The sequence below is a fragment of the Hyperolius riggenbachi genome, chromosome 6 (genome assembly GCF_040937935.1).
Source record: "Hyperolius riggenbachi isolate aHypRig1 chromosome 6, aHypRig1.pri, whole genome shotgun sequence".
NCBI lineage: Eukaryota > Metazoa > Chordata > Amphibia > Anura > Hyperoliidae > Hyperolius > Hyperolius riggenbachi.
The window spans coordinates 299,563,858-299,580,397 of record NC_090651.1 but is presented as its reverse complement, the minus strand read 5'-3'; the positions used below and the strand labels follow the sequence as shown (position 1 = coordinate 299,580,397).

Genomic DNA, 16,540 nt, shown 5'->3' with positions numbered 1-16,540 from the left:
TTGATATGATCTACTGTATATTAGTGAAACATAAACCATTGTGTCATTTAATTGTTTTAAAAAGTGACCATTTTATTTCAGCTTTCAGCTGATCTTCTAAAATTTATCGGGAATTTTACATTTGATTACTTTTCCACCATGGGGATAGCACACAGTTTGATGTACAGAACTCCAGTATATCTCTCTTTCTGTAGATGTCATTGCGTGCACACAGCAGGATGTAAAATATTGGCATCCCCAAGCATCTTTATTGAAGGCTTTTTGAATTCTGTGTACATATAAAAAGCTTAAAGGATGACATTTTTCTCTTTTTGCAAGCTTTGGGCCGATCAAGTCATTACAACAGGCTGATACACCACCAACGCTTTCTGTTAGAAAATCTTTGCAAAATAATTAACTATCTTGTTCACTTACTTTATGGCAAAGTAATATAAATACCGTGTTTCCCCAAAAATAAGGCACTGTCTTATATTATTTTTTTCCTTCAAAATATGTGGCAGGTCTTATTTTCGGAGAGGTCTTATATACTTTGTATACTATACACTATACAAGATCCACATTCCCCCACCGCCACTTTACTTCCTGCTGACCTCGCTGCCTGCTGACATACCGGTAATTAAAACCGCAGGACAGCTGTAAACTGCTGATTCCCCCACCGCTGTTTTTTTTCCTGCTGGCCTTGTTCTCCATTGACTGCCAGCATAATTCAAACCGCAGATCAGCGGTAAATTGTGGTGAAGGCACTGTAACTGTTCAATGTAACATTTCTTCCGTGTACAGGAAGTAAACAGAGATATCACTTCCTGTACACAGAAGCGCTTTTATAGTGAACTGTTACAGTGCCTTCACCGCAGTTTACCTCTGATCTGCGGTTTGAATTATGATGGCGGGCAATGGAGAACGGGGCCAGCAGGAAATAAAGCAGTGGTGGGGGAATCACCAGTTTACCGCTGTCCTTCGGTTTGAATTACTGGTATGTTGGCAGGCAGTGAAGAACGGGGATGCGTCTTTCTGGAGGAGGAGGGGGTCAGTAGAAGGTAAAGTGGCAGTGGGGGAAGGGGGGATGCAGATGGACGGAACTTCCACAGCCACTAGGGCTTATTTTAGGGGTAGGGCTTATATTTCGAGCATGCTCAAAATATATGGTAGGTCTTACTTTAAGGGGATGTCCTACCTTTTTCTCTTTGTTCTTGTTTCAAAGTGAGATATTTTTTGTATCTATTCAAGCAAAATATCAAATTCATCACAAGGAAGCTTCTTTACATAAATGTGCATAGATATATGTATTTACCGTTGTAGTTACAATGGTACTCGCAGGAGGAGGTAGAGTCACTGGTGGTGTTGTGATACCTGGAATTAGAAAATCAAACAGCTGTTCATTATTGGCTTCATATGTGAAAGATGCACATTGTTACCAGTAGTAAACCTTACTCACAGTGAGTGTACATTTGAAGTAAATTTAGGGGCACAAGGAGCCAGCATGGGCTTTGCAACATTACCTGCCATCCCTCACTCCGGTCCATACACACATCCAGTCTTGACTGGCCAATTTTACCACTTCGATGTAGAATTAGAGCTTACCAACACAATCTGTTCATAGTATTCAACATCTGTTGGCCCTCAGACTAAGGGCTCGATTCACAAAGCAGTGCTAACCCAGTTAGAGACTTTAGGCGTGATAACCATTGCAGCACGCTGGTGAAAAGCCAGTTTAGGTGTGATAAGTTTAGGCATGATAAGTTTAGGCATGATAAGTTTAGGCATGATAAGTTTAGATAAGTTTAGATCGCGCGCAGAGTTCCGCACGCAAAGCAGCACCATTAAACTCTATACGAAGTGCACCAGACTTTGCTAGCGCAAAACTTTTGATTAGCTGTGCACTGCGGTGCTAACCCAGTTGGTGCTTAAACTTATCACGCCTAAACGTATCACACCTAAACTTATCACACCTAAACTTATCACGCCTAAACTTATCATACCTAAACTTATCATGCCTAAACTGAGTTTAGGCGTGATAAAGGGCTTTTCACCAGTGTGCTAGCTGTTAGCACCACTTTGTGAATCAGGCCCTAAGTGTAGTTGGTAAAATTGGTCAGAGATTGGCCAATCAAAATTGGATGTGTGCATGTAACTTTAACTGGAAAATTGTTAGCGCTTGTGCTACATGTTCTGAAGGTCCTCTGTGTCAGAGAGGTACATTCACCAGCAGCTGAAAGGAAGTGTTTGAATGGGATCCAGTTTGCAGCAAAGCTAAACTGATGGCTACTCGTGGGCTGCTGATGCACAGACTAACATTGCAGAGCAAGCTCAAAAAACTCCCTTTTGCACTACCAAGCTAGGTCACCTTTCACTGGCTTCCTATTGTTTCTTTTGCTAAATCAGACAGAGTAGCAGCCAAAAGAAGCAATGCCAGAGGTAGACAGAAAGCAACACAGGGAAACTGAAGTTGTGGGTGTATAAAATTGCTGAGCAATCCTGTTATTTGCTCTTTTTACATGCACAGTATATTATTTAATGGACTTAATGGAGATCTGTCCTTAAAATAATTTTAATTGACTGTTGGTGAAATAAAAAAAACACACACACACAGTTGGCACCCGTTAGTTCATCATAAAAACTTTGACAAAATAACTACATAAAAGTTGGTCACAGCTAGTATTCTGGATGCTAAGTCCACTTTATTTGCATAGTGGCAGTACTTTTGTATTCATGCAACAGCTATGTGCCCCCTGTACTTCCTCTAACTGACCCTGGGATCTCCTTGTATCCTGGTAGAATGAAACCTCTACCTTCTTAGTTGTATGCTGGTTGGTCTACTTCTTTCTTCTGAGGAGCCTAGACGTGAATCTAGATCTATCTAAGTATTGTCTACAGAATACTCAGATAGCCCATGGTGACCCCAAACTACTAGGAGAGTGTAAGAGGCCGGCATAAAGACACTAAAGAAAACCCTCTTACTAACGAGATTATGCTAAATATAATTCTCCCATCTTAAAACAAAAGATATTTGTATTAATTCAGCTTTAAGTGAGCAAGTGTGGTTTCCCATGATGCATCACTCCTGAATATGCAAATCTTGTACTGTCTTCATGAAGCATTCTGCTGCCAGAAAGGATCATATGACTTGAGCCTGTAGCAGATATTTTAGGTAATGAGAGTTATACTTTGCCAATTATTATTTTATCTGTTAGATTATTAGTATAACTTATTGGCATTTGTTACGCTTTAAAAAGATCTGTTGTTTATCCGTAGAAAAAGCAGATATGTACATCAAGTGATCTCATTGAAGTGGACCTGTCTGGCACAATATTTGTGGCATATTCAAAGACCAAAAAACAGATCACAGGTCTGCCATTTTAATAATTCGATACAACAACACGTGAAACATGGAAGAATCTGCTTACAATCTCGGAGCTGTACGCAGCGATCGGTGACTTCGTCAAAGACCATTCCTGGGGCACAGTAGGGGTAGCAGCCTTCAACCCTGAAACCGCATTTAAGTACAGTCAATCATCATCAACATAAAGTGTATGTTTGTTCAACAAGTTTAACTTATCAGAGACATATAACAATTACTCTAAAAACAGATCCAGTGAGAAATGAGATGCAAATAAATGTGTTTCCTTTTGCACTAAATATGCAAGAAGAAGGGAAATTCATTTTTTTAATGGGAACCTGAAATAAGAGGTATATGAAAGCTGCCATAGTCTTTTGATCTTACCATAGGGGTAGAGTACCACCCAGAGGACAGGAGGGAGAATAGGGTTAATAAAAATTATATGATTTTTTTCTAACTTTTTTTTTGTATTTCTTTCAACTGGAAGTAGGGCCTCATCTGAACAGATGGATGTTTATAGCGTTCAACTGGGGCATAAAGACCCTATTACTAAGTGCAGTAACAAATACTTATGAATCAGAAAAATTGCACCATATCAGAATAATGCTCCATATCCCTCTCGTTACAGTTGTCCTTTAAAGTGTACCAGGGTCCTGTATCTTCGGCCAGCTGCGGACAGTCTGCGCAAGCGCAGTGCGCTCTCTCTATCTGTACTGCAGTACTATTCTCCGCTGGAGAGAGATGGAGAGAGCGCAGTGGGCCTGCGCAGATTGGCCACGGCTGACCAACATTATGGGACCCGGTACAGAAGACAGAGAAGACTGAGGACAGCGGGCAGCGGCGTGGGAGCGATCCATGCAGATGGGGCTGGAGAAAGCCCCAGGTATGTATAAATCTTTTAATATGGTTTCTCTCTGGGTGTCTGTAAGGAGAAACCATAGTGATAATTCCTGAGTATGCTGTTAGTTTTATCAACATGGTGTGACCGGTCTATGTTTAGTGGAGTGCTCAAATGACATTTCAGGTCTCATAGCTGGATATCCACAGCTATTTTAATCACAGGACAGGCCGGACAAAAGTTTGCCAGGAGTTCAACTTTATGGAATCCTGCAACCATACTTACTGGAGTAAACAAACAGTACTTATCATGTGAAACTGCGCTCAGTGTCCTGTAAGGAGCTTAGGAGACGCACGCACGCTGTATACAGGATACCGTCCGGGGACGTGGAGGAGGCGACCAGAGCTGTACCTGGATGTGTAACTATGATATGTTTTGATACAAGAGTTTTTAATATACGTGGATTTTAAAGGGGGCCTTTGGCGCCTTATTAAATTGATTTACACTATGCAAGGTCGTTTTGTCTACACTTTTTAGAAACCGTCTGGGATTTGATACGCTATATACCCAAGCAGTGATCTGGTGAGCAGGGTAAAACGGGGGGGGGGGGGGGGAAGCGTGTTTTCCTCCTAACCGATTGGTGATAGCCCTGACCACTTCAGCTACCCCTTTTTTGAGCACAAGGATGGTGTGATAAGACATTACTTGCTATGAGGGCTCCCCTCTCTGTCTCTGCTTACATTTAAGGTTCTGTGGAGGTAACAAGTGGACCCTGCTAACGCTGCTATTCTGATTGGATACTTACTGGAGTGTTAGTGTGCACTTTGTACCCAAAGGATCTTGACAAGTTGGGATGCATGGAGGTCCACAAGCTTTGTATTTCCATGTACAGATAGAGAATGATGGCAAGCCAAATACTTCCGCTGTAAGGTAAGTACACATGAGCTAGGTTATTATAAATAGTTTGGTATTATAAATAGTTTGGGTAAACATATACTGTATAACACACTGAGTTACGTTAATTACCAAAAAGTAGGAGAACATGTATTGTCAAATTTATTCTGAGTATTATCTTGCTTGCTAGTACTTTAAAAGGCATTTTATTGATAAGGTGTGAAAATATCACCTAGGAGAAAAAGTGAATTAAGTAAGGACCCATGTGAGCTGGCTAACTAATGAGAGCTGGAGAACATTTCTGCCCATGCTCACAACTAGCAGCTAGAGTTTGTGGATAAGTGTTCTGTGTGGCAACGAGCAAAAGATCTCATGTTGCATCTGCGGTTATCCATGAACTTGAATAGCTACCATCAACTAACAGCTGGTGGTATTATTCATTAATAAATATCTTGCCCAGAAATTATTTTTAGCTTGACATACTGGCATATCACCCCCTTGAGAAGATGTCTTGAAAAATGGCTTACCAACCAACTTGAAGTTCATCTGGATCATACTTCCTGACTTCGCTGGAGACATAATCAGTCCGTTGTTGTTAATGGAGAGATACTGTCCACGATTTGCGTATGACTCGAGTGCATTATAGCCTTTAATCCACCTGTCTGGCCTCAAGATGAATGTGGCTTGAGAACGGAAGTCCACACTTGGCTGCCATTTCTTCAGGCCCAAGCTTCCATCACCATTCTGCACAATGAAGAAATTGTGGTGCTCTGCAGACTCCAGGGAAATCAACTGTCTACCATCTAGAAACAAATCAAATATTTCATGTTAGACTTATCTTAAATCTATGATATCCTGCTGTGGTTCAACAGTTTAATCAGATGCTTATATTTCCGGCAATATTTTGTAGGCTTGTAGAAAACAAAAGACACACAAAGGTTTTTGGCTGCACATGAAAAAAGGGTGTGAGTCTGAAATATTGTGTGTCTTTCATTGACTGCAAGTCTGCAAAAAGTTGCAATGAAAATAAGCATCTGATTACGGTGTTGGGAGTGGCCATCTATGGTATATGGACTTGTGGTATATGGGTGGATGTCTAGTCATCATCACCCTCAATATTTATTGAGAACTGACTGGGCCAGCCTGCTAAGTCAAAAATTGCCACAAGCTGTGTAAAACCTGCACCTAGGTTAAAATGTTGCCAACAGAAATATGATACTGCTTCAAATCACTCAAAAAGTTTCTGCGAATGCTTGTCTTTCAAAGAAGGCTAGGCTACTACAAAGATACTTTGTGTCTTATTAAAAACAAAAAAGCGTGATGACCATAAACAATCTATTCCTGAATATACAAAATATGCATGCAAAGTAATGATAGTGTAAAAGCATGGAGGAACTTCATATTGAGGAACAGCTTTTTAGCCAAACAACGCGTGCTTGGCTGGCTACTGGAAGAGTAAACAGTGTGCTCCACATTTGTCAAGAATTCCAGTACTGAGAGATATTGACCGGAATTTAAACTTCTGCCCTTCTGTCTTGGCCACAAAACTAATTTATGTTGCCAAGATCCTGTGATAGATTCTCTGGCATACAGAATAAACATGTACCTAGGCAATTCAGCTATAGGAAACACTTGTCATAGTATTGTGGACAGAGGAGAAGACCAAACAAATATTATATGAGTAGATGAGTAGATATGAGTATATGCCACATAAATACATCAAGGGATGTCAATGCAAATATCAGTTTATGATTTTCTTGACTCTAAAAAATTGCATAATAAGTTCCTAAATTCAGCTATTAAGTGTTGGCTTCCCAGTAGAAATAACATCATTGTAAAACTGATTGTATTCCACTTCCCCTTGATGCTTCACATTTATAGTTACACAATAGTGGCCCCATAGGTTCAGTACTCACTTAGTGTGTCTACGTAAAGGCTGGGGGTAACCATGAAGGTAGCTTTAAGGATTCCAGAAGCATCCACCTTTTCTACCGACACTATCTTGGTATCATAATCAGCTGCCAGAGATTTTCCATTGACCATCTCAAGACGGTACGGTCCCTCTCCAGATTCTTAAAAATAATTCAGATCCATGAATAAATATGTGAAACGTTCATAACTTTATAACAGTACAACAAAGGGTTTTAGTGGAGAATACTGTGGGTGGCTTACCTCTGTTGTAGTATTCACAAGGAGATGCTGAAAGAAAATACATGGAGAGGTCATTATATTATTCAGGCACAGAAAATAATGACTTCACAATCATATAGATGTACTTACGACATGTGTCAGGGGTTCTCCATTCAATGGTGATGCCCTTTCGGCAGCAGGCACGGGCATAGGCAGCCAATGAGGTGCAGAAACACAGGCAACTTTCACCCTCTCTGCATGATTCTGTCTCCTCCACACAAGCAGTGTAATAGGACTCCACATTTACCTTTCATTAATAAACAGAGGTGTCTTTAGTTTTCAACAAGGTATAAGGACAAAATGTCTAAGAAACTGTCCTATTAGAGATTCTTTAACAGTATTAAAAGCATTATAAAGCAAATAAAATGTCCCTTCCTACAGATTCACACAATCCCACTCCCCCCCCCCCCCCCTTTTTATAGCAAAATGTTCCACAGACATGTGGTGAGTTTCCTGTGCCGTCTTATTGACTTTGGCTGCTGTACTTACCTTCCAAATACCTAAGAGAACATTCAGAATTGTTCTCAATTGATTTCTTTGGTGTTCAAATATAATAGTTTCTAAAACTCAAACATTTCGACAGGTGTAGCCGAATTACCGATTTTAAACAGTGCCATAGTCATGTGACACTTCTACTCATTTCTACATGGGATTGGTGTATGGCAACATGTAGCTATCATGTAGTCATCAAAACACCATTTTTAGAAGAAAGTCTTACCACGCTGTGGCATTCTGCAAATTCATCGGTCTTGAGAAGGCTGCAGCGGTTTTCCACATACTTCTTATGGTTCTCAGATGGGGGAGGTAGAGTGTCATTTTTATAAGGACACTGGAGAAAAAGATTAGAAAAGAACAAAAATAAGTTGTGCACTCAACTAAATATTCACTTTAAACCTTCTGAAGATCTGCATAATGGCTAAAAAGGTCATTTACCCCTTCGACCAAGAACTGAGAAGAGTACTGAACCATGTTACTAATTGCCAGCTCAGAAGTTGTAGTTCCATCAGCATCACCGCAAATGCCTTGAACCTTGCCCTGTGTAAACAAGGAATATGCAGTGTCAGTTAGGAAAATAGCATGCAGGGAGATTTGTAGCAGCTACATGTCTGGTGCAAACATTATTCCAATGGAGTTGCTAACAACTGTGGTATACTCTCAGCAACTTTTAGTACATAGACTTGTTTCGTAGCCAGTTACAAGACAAACAGAATGTGAAATATGAAACAACCTGCAGCAATCAGCTCACATTTCTTTGGTTTAAATAGCCTGAAATCTAATTGGTCAACAATGATGGTCAATAGTAGGAATCGTCAATGATGAGGTGCAAAGGATTGCAAGTTTATGTAGGGCTATGCAAATGATGTATGAAAATGTATTCAACTTGAACATGGACCAATCAAATTTCACCTCAGCAGGATTTTATTGGTCCATTTTCAAGCTGCATACATTTGCATTTGGAATTTGAATCTACTTAAAGTGGATCCGAGATAAACTTTTACTCATTGCATAATAGTGTTCCTTTCATATAGTTTATAGGGCATTCCTCAAGCCCAATACTTTTTTTTTGTTTCAATACTCTAATTCCCTATAAACTAAACAAGCCTAGCCCACAGCTTCTCCAGTGCCTTGGAACTCTCAGACCCATGTAGCAAGGGATATGGGATATGGGAGCTCAGTCCGGGCAGGAGGAGGTGTTACTAGCCAGATGTTTTAGAGGCAGAGGGGAGGAGGAGTGAAGTTTTCACAGGCTGAGGGCTGGAGATGCAGATCAGCTTGCCTGTGTGTAATGTTTACAAGCAAAACATGGCTGCTCTCATTGTATCACAGGAAGAAATAATCATATTCTGTTGAAGCAGTTTGCAAATAGATTTGTTGTGTAAACTAGCTAAACTTTATGCAAGATATATAGATAAGTTACTTGTTATAGTTAGTTTTTCATCTCGGATCCGCTTTAAACATCCCTAGTCATTGGCCTATGTATGTGAAATTACTGGGCATATAGATATGCCGCTGTCACTGAAGTTAATCTCTGATTGTATATTGCTTCATTATCTGCTGGATTTGGCTAGGTTTGTGACAAACTTCTTTCACAAAATAAGTAGAACCAGCATTTACTGTACTGCATTTTGGACATAATTTCTAAACACAGAAGAGGAGCCAATTTTGTGCAATGAATGATTGTTGCCATTATCTTTTATGTTAAATACTTTGCTTCATGATGTGAAAGATTTATACTTATGGCATTTGATCATCTTTTGTCTGTGAGCAGGGGCATAACAAAAGCCCCTGCGACCCCTGCAAACACAGGGGGGCCCGGGGGCTGTGGGGGCCACTCCTCCTCCCTCTCCTTACCCACATGCAGAGTAGCACAGGTAGTGGAGTAATGTTTACCTGCTCCAGCACTGTGAGTCTCCTCCATGCATCACAGCTGCACACTTTCTGCTGCCATTCGCTGGCTCCTGATCACATGACTGATCTGAGTGACATGATTAGCCAGCGAATGGCAGCCAAGAGTGTGCAGCTGCACTGGAGCAGGTAAATATTACTTTTGTCCCTGCACTATTATGCATGCGTATTGGGGTACGGTTTGTGCTGGAAGATCATGTATGGTGGGGAGAAGTTTGGATTACAGGGGGCCCCATGACAATTTCACAGGGGGGCCCTTATGGGCTGTTGTTACGTCCCTGTCTGTGAGCATACATGCATTATGGAAAGATAGTTGTGGATAAGCATATGCGCTACCTTAAGCCACTTCCCTTTGTCCTAAGACCAAATTGCACTCCAACTAGGTATCCTAAAACACACTGCCTTTATATATGTTATCGTATACTACCCCTCCTCTTGTTTCCCCCCATTCCCTTTAGATTGTAAGCTCGCAAGGGCATGGCTCTCTCCCCCTTTTGTGTCTTGGAAATCATTATACATTTTATTCATCATGTTACTTTTATCACTGTCATTACCACTTCTGTATTTTGTATTCTGTATTCTGTATGCTGTATCATTTTTTGTATTTTGTCACTAACTATGTATCTTGTATATTAGTGTACACCATTGTCTGTATTATGTACCCCATGTTTGTTTCTTACTTTGTACAGCGCCACGGAATATGTTGGCGCTTTATAAATCAATAATAATAATACCATAAGGCAGTGATCTGGAAACTTGGCTCTCCAGCTGTTAAGGAACTACAAGTCCCACAATGCATTGCAGGAGTCTGACAGCCACAGTCATGATTCATAAAGCCAAATGCATTGTGGGCCAAGTTTGCAGATCACTGCCATAAGGGTATTACAATATCAAACCTCATAGGAGACATTAGTTGTGTTTCCTTATAATTTCAGCATTAGTTTCTGTCTATATTTTCATTGCAACTCCCCAAACAACATTCCACAGATTGTGTAACTGTGTAAAAATAGAACATGCTAAACAGCTTCTATAGAAAAAGCTACATTTTTTGCTGTTGTTATTTCGTAAAACCTTTAAACCTTCCCTGTATAGTTTTACTGTGTAAATAAAGTTACAAATGTTTTAATTTTAAATACACAATATACAGATTTTTTTTTTGTTAAGCGTATGCATACTGTGGAGGGCATCTATAAATGTACAAGCTGATAAAAATCAGCTGACAGTTTATGAAACAATAGCAGGATGCTAAACACATTTTAAGCAGATTCTATGAATTTAAAGGACAACTGAAGTGAGAGGGATATGGAGGCTGCCATATTCATTTCCTTCTAAACAATGCCAGTTTCCTGGAAGCCCTGATGATCTCTTTGGCTGCAGTAGTGTCTGAATCACACCACAAACAAGCATGCAGCTAATCTTGTAATGTCAGAAATACATGATCTGCATATGCTTATTCAGGGTCTATAGCTAAACAAAAGTATTACAGGCAGAAGATCAGCAGAATAGCCAGACAACTGGTATTGATTAAAAGGACATAAATATTGCAGCCTTGATATCTCTTTCGTTACAGAATTAAGCCCTTGCATGACACTTGCCACCTTTTGGTTATGTGTAATACATATCAAATTTTTATATGTAATATTTAAAGCTTACTTGACTACAAAACTCTTGAGTGATCCATACACATAATACAAATGTTAAACGTATACACCCCTTAAAAAAACACTCAGAGAGAAAATATGTACCTGTAGTTTTGGTTCCAGCTGTACAATTACATCCAAATGTTGGTCATAGTAGACAGCAAGACCTTCCAAGAAATGTACAACCACATAGAATCCAGATCGATAAGTTTTGAATGCAGTACTGGGGCCCAATTTATCATTGTGTACCTGCAAACAAAACACATTCAGAAGAAGGTACTTCTTATTGCTTTTTAACACTGTACTATTGAAAGAAAAGGTTGAGTAGCGTAGGGGATATGATCCCATACCAACAGAATTTGATTATGTGCATCAGTCTTTTCATTATTGATACACTATCTTTTATTTAAAATTAACTTTAAGAGAATTTAAAGTAGATAAATAAAAGCAGCACCTATGAGTTTTAAAAGAAAAATATAGCATGAAATACTTTGTACAGCGCCACGGAATATGTTGGTTCCCTATAAATCAATAATAAATAATAATTAAATAATTAATGTAATTATAAAGTACACTTATTCCATAAGCTTATCTGTGTCCCACAACTCTGGACCAAAAGGTCAGATAACTTGCTACATTCCTGGTCCACGTCTACAGTTAATAGGGAATAGTCCTCTTCATAGGTACATTAGTATTATTTTGTGTTTATATAGTGCTAGCATCTTCCACGGCACTTTACAGATTATATTGTCTTGTCACTTAACTGTCCCTCAAAAGGGGCTCACATTTTAATCCCTACCATAGTCATATGTCTACGTATATACTGTGTAGCATATGTACCATAGTATAGGGAACCCACGCAGACATGGGGAGAACATACAAACTCTGTGCAGACAGTGCTCTGGCTGGGATTCAAACCGGGGACCCAGCGATGCAAGGCAAGAGTGCTAACCACTATGTCCCCTTGCTGCCCATGTAGTTAGATATTTATATACACATTGCTAGTTCTTTCAGGCTGAACTGTTTATTGAGCAGGGGAGAGAAGTCAAACTGTCCACTGGAAAAATAGATGAGGCAATTTAGTGTCTACATCAAAGTGCTACTTAGTGCCAGTAGGAAGCAGAAGCTTAGTTTTAAAATAATTCTGTGTTTTGCAATAGCATAGGATAGTTTTTTGGCTGCTAAGACATTTTTTTTTATCGAACTAGCAAATTAAATTTTGGGCAGACAGCACTTGGTACTACAGGAGTATACAGCCCATCTGTTATAAATTATACGTGACTTAGTCAAATTCTACATTTTTAAGTGTGAATAACTGGTGTATTTTCTTGCTTAAAAATAATATGGTGTTACCGAAGAACAAAGCTGGGAATGTCAGTATAAGGATGGACATATTTCTCTTTTCTTGGTATTTAACATGTTTATTCTCCATGTTAAAAAATGTATGATAATTTACCTATGCTGTTTCCCAAATTTTCAATGTATTTAGATTTTTGTTTCGATTAATAAAGGTAATATAAGGTGATACTTTATTCTTTACTCTACTTTTAATCTGGATTTTGAAAGACTGATTTTTTTTTTATTAATTATGGTGTGAAGATCCTTCATCTATTCACAGATTTTTTTCAGAGGTGTGATTAATACAATACCATACAGTAAAAAAAAAAATGTGTGCCTTTTAAACTCACCTTTCTTCTAAACAGATGTTTAAGACAGATTATAGATACAACAGCTTTCTCCTACAACTTCACTAGGCTACTAAATTAAAAACACATCTTTTCCTCCTCTCTTTTTGGACTTCCCAAGTAGTAAGTACCTAATTAAACGTGAACTACGCTCCCTTTGGTTAATAAGCAAACCTGACCTCGCTGGAGGCCAGGTCTGATTCGCGGTTACTGAATAAGTTAATATGGGTCTGTCTCCATCCGACCATATTTGGGTTAGTGATGGATGGTAGACTTCTTGTACATATGATAGCTTCCTGGAAAAATGTTTCTGTCTATACTTCAATATTATAAGTTACCAGTAGTTTATAAAGGTGTTATAACTGAAATTAATACCATGGATACTGGGGCCCTTCTTTCTTTTCTTTTCCAAACAGTCCGAAAATAGTAGTTGATGAAGTACATTATTATATTGCCAGTTATATTACATGATTGTTTCATCTTGAAGTACAGTATGTTCATTAATTTACTCTGCTGTTGTAACTGTACTTACTGTAACTGTCAAGTTATGTTGCAAGGTGTACACCCTTTTCCCTTTCATAAAAAATGTCAGTAAAAATGATTGAAACAAAAAAAAAGTGTGATATCACTGCTTCAATGACCCAGAGTGAGAATGAAATCCCTCCAATGGAAGTCTGAAGCTTGCTGCTAAATATCCAGATGCCAGCAAATTAAACTATTGCTATTGGCTTTGATGATATGATTTGCTTTCTCTTTCTCGGTCTGTGGAAATTTGAATGCCAGAAAAGTTTTTGGCATTTGTATGCTTCCGGCAGCGTTGGGCTGGGCGCGGGGAGAAGCCAAGAGATGGCTCTCCCTTTGCATGGCAAAGTAGGGGAATATGACAAGTATATTCGCCTACTGTCAACCTAATTTGTCTCTTTGGACGTAATGTGTGGTCTGGCTATTTCCAGCTGCTGAATTGCAGTAATTCCCTCTTGCGCTGCTATAGCTGTATTAACATTACAGTCTATGGTGGTTGTCAAAGTCAGACCCAACGCGGTGCTGTGCAGCTGCAGAGATGGCCTGACTTAAAGAGGAACTTCATCCTAAACAAACATACTGTCATTAAGTTACATTAGTTATGTTAATTAAAATAGATAGGTAATATAATCTCTTACCCACCCTGCTTTAAAAGAACAGGAAAATGTTTGATTTAATTAAGGCAGACATCTTTTTGGTTGAAAGGAGGTGACAGGGAGCATGAGACACAGTTCCAACTGTCCTGTGTCCTGATCACCCCTCCCAGTTGCTAGGCAACGTGAATAACAACATAGGAAATCCCATCATGCTTTGCACAGCATCAGGGGGAAAAAGCCCGGGCAGTTTTCTTTGATGGGGCAGAGCTTAAGCTTTTGTAAAGCCAAAAATAAGGCTTATGTAAGAAAAACAAGTTCTGATGCTGTGAAACTGTTAAAGAAACAGCAAGCTTTTTCAGTGCTGCTGGGTAGATTTTTAGTCTGGAGGTTCACTTTAATGTTTTTGTGCTCATTACTAGACATAACCAAGGTAAAAGCCTAAACCAGATTAACTTCTCTAAAAACAATCAAGCAAAGAAAATATTTGGAATCTATTTATTTTTAAAACAGCCATATCAAATCCCCCATACGGCACTTACCACAACAGGGTCTTCATTACTGAGTACCACAGAAGTTCCTCCAAACCTAATGGTAATAATCTTCTTCATCAAAGCTCCACCCAGTTCTTCATTAGGAGCATTCTGCATGACAACGCTGAATGAGGGCCTCTCACCATCTTGAGACTAAGAAGAAAAATCAAATGGTTTCAAACTAGTAATTTGGAATAACACATTATCACATATTTTTCTGCAAATGTGTCACATTCTTGTTGTAAAAGGTCTACCACAATATTTTCTGGGGGGCAACAAGAGAAAACCATTTTTGTTAGAGTGACCTTTTAAAATTTAAAAGAAATGTATCAATTAATCAACAAAGGAAAAAAATGACTAATTATAAAAAAAGGCCATAGGAACAAAGACAGTTCAAGGTGAAATCGAGAACAGAGTTGCTTGAGGATTTTCGCCAAAGTCATTCTCGCATTGAAAATCCTATTTTTGATTGGAGAAAATTTAAGGCGAAAAATGTATTGTATTATTGCGTTTTTGTGTTTCTCACCTATATGTGAAAATTTATATTTTTACCACAAATATACAGAAAAACTAAATTTTTAAGGCGAAAAGCACACAAATGCTGAAAATCAATATTTTTACTACAACTATTTTTCTGCAAAAACGCAGAAAAACGAAAAGTTTACTTTAAAAATTTGCGAAAAATTCAAAAAAAAAAATCCAAAACTTATTTTCTCTTGATAATCAAATTTGACATTATTTTTTTGCAAGACTTAATGCAAAAAGAATATTGGCATTTTCACTCCTTACTGATGGAGAACTAGGCAACATAGCAGGACTGGCTCCTCCTGCTTACCACTTGTCTTTTTTTTGGTAAGGTGAGGTTGGGAGTGGAGTTACAGCAGGTACAGCCAGGCCCCTGGACATCTCACTAGGACCAAGACACCTTCCTAGTTCCTACATGGCCATTTGGATGATTTGGCTCTGTATGAGAATACTATTTACAGCAATGACATTTAATGGGTATTTTGGAAGGATTGCAAATCATGTTTCACAGACTTATAAGCCAAAGGCATGATTGAAATATGAGGACTTATAAACCAGTTTGTAATTGATTAAACTGATCTGTTGTTATTCTGGTTTTAACAATACAGTGTCACATTGCACAATATGGACCTAATTTTCTAAACTTTTCTCAGGAGTCTTCATTGCATCTTGTTATCACTGTATCTATATAATACATTTTTACAGCTACTTGGCACTCCAAGCTGAGACTTACTCCAAACAGATCCCATACCTCAGTATAAATGTTTCTTTTATTGTTAGTAAAGTGGTAAATTAATGATTGGACTTATTGAACAGTTTGGCAAAATAGGTTACATCTATACATTTTTAATGTACCATTGAGATTTAAACTAGGCAAGGGTTGAGGGTTACCCTGTTTACTCTCCTTTTCTTGTTTCTTTGAAATCCCCTTTACATTATGAACTTGGCTACACATTGGCACAAAACAACTTAATGTTATTACCTACAGACATTGCTGGTTTATGTACGTAATATTTTCTCTTTTTTCAACTAACCTCGACCAGCGTAATTGCACACTCTCTTGTTGCAAAGGTCTTCCAGACGCCATCAAACAGTAGGAATTGGGATCCAGCATAGGCATTACACACTTTATTACACGCGTTGGTGGAGCATGCAAACTTGCCATTTTCACATGTGCTGAAATAAAGCAAGAGATAGTTATGAGCAGCACAATCATTTGGGGGCACCTATGAGGGTCATCCAGAAAGTAACCGCCGTTTGCTTTTATGCCACACCAGGTATTCTTTTGGTGTCATTTAACTTGCATTTATCAGGTTAAACTCTCCCTGCATTGCTTGTTAGATGACTGCAGAATGCCAGTAACTGTTTGTTCAGCAC

At 38.8% G+C, this 16,540-nt stretch overlaps 1 protein-coding gene across 1 annotated transcript in view; it reads right to left on the bottom strand.

The window, feature by feature from the left end:
* Nucleotides 1-16,540, bottom strand: part of LOC137522175 (otogelin-like) — a 245,595-nt gene that overhangs the window by 127,952 nt on the left and 101,103 nt on the right. The window contains exons 46-57 of the mRNA XM_068242207.1: nucleotides 16,198-16,339; nucleotides 14,648-14,791; nucleotides 11,411-11,554; nucleotides 8,193-8,294; nucleotides 7,978-8,088; nucleotides 7,350-7,506; nucleotides 7,242-7,268; nucleotides 6,986-7,141; nucleotides 5,597-5,872; nucleotides 4,981-5,098; nucleotides 3,405-3,484; nucleotides 1,292-1,350 (exon numbers count right to left, since the gene is read on the bottom strand). Of these exons, the coding sequence (XP_068098308.1) occupies nucleotides 1,292-1,350; nucleotides 3,405-3,484; nucleotides 4,981-5,098; nucleotides 5,597-5,872; nucleotides 6,986-7,141; nucleotides 7,242-7,268; nucleotides 7,350-7,506; nucleotides 7,978-8,088; nucleotides 8,193-8,294; nucleotides 11,411-11,554; nucleotides 14,648-14,791; nucleotides 16,198-16,339 (1,516 nt within the window). The remainder of the gene's footprint in view (nucleotides 1-1,291; nucleotides 1,351-3,404; nucleotides 3,485-4,980; nucleotides 5,099-5,596; nucleotides 5,873-6,985; nucleotides 7,142-7,241; nucleotides 7,269-7,349; nucleotides 7,507-7,977; nucleotides 8,089-8,192; nucleotides 8,295-11,410; nucleotides 11,555-14,647; nucleotides 14,792-16,197; nucleotides 16,340-16,540) is intronic.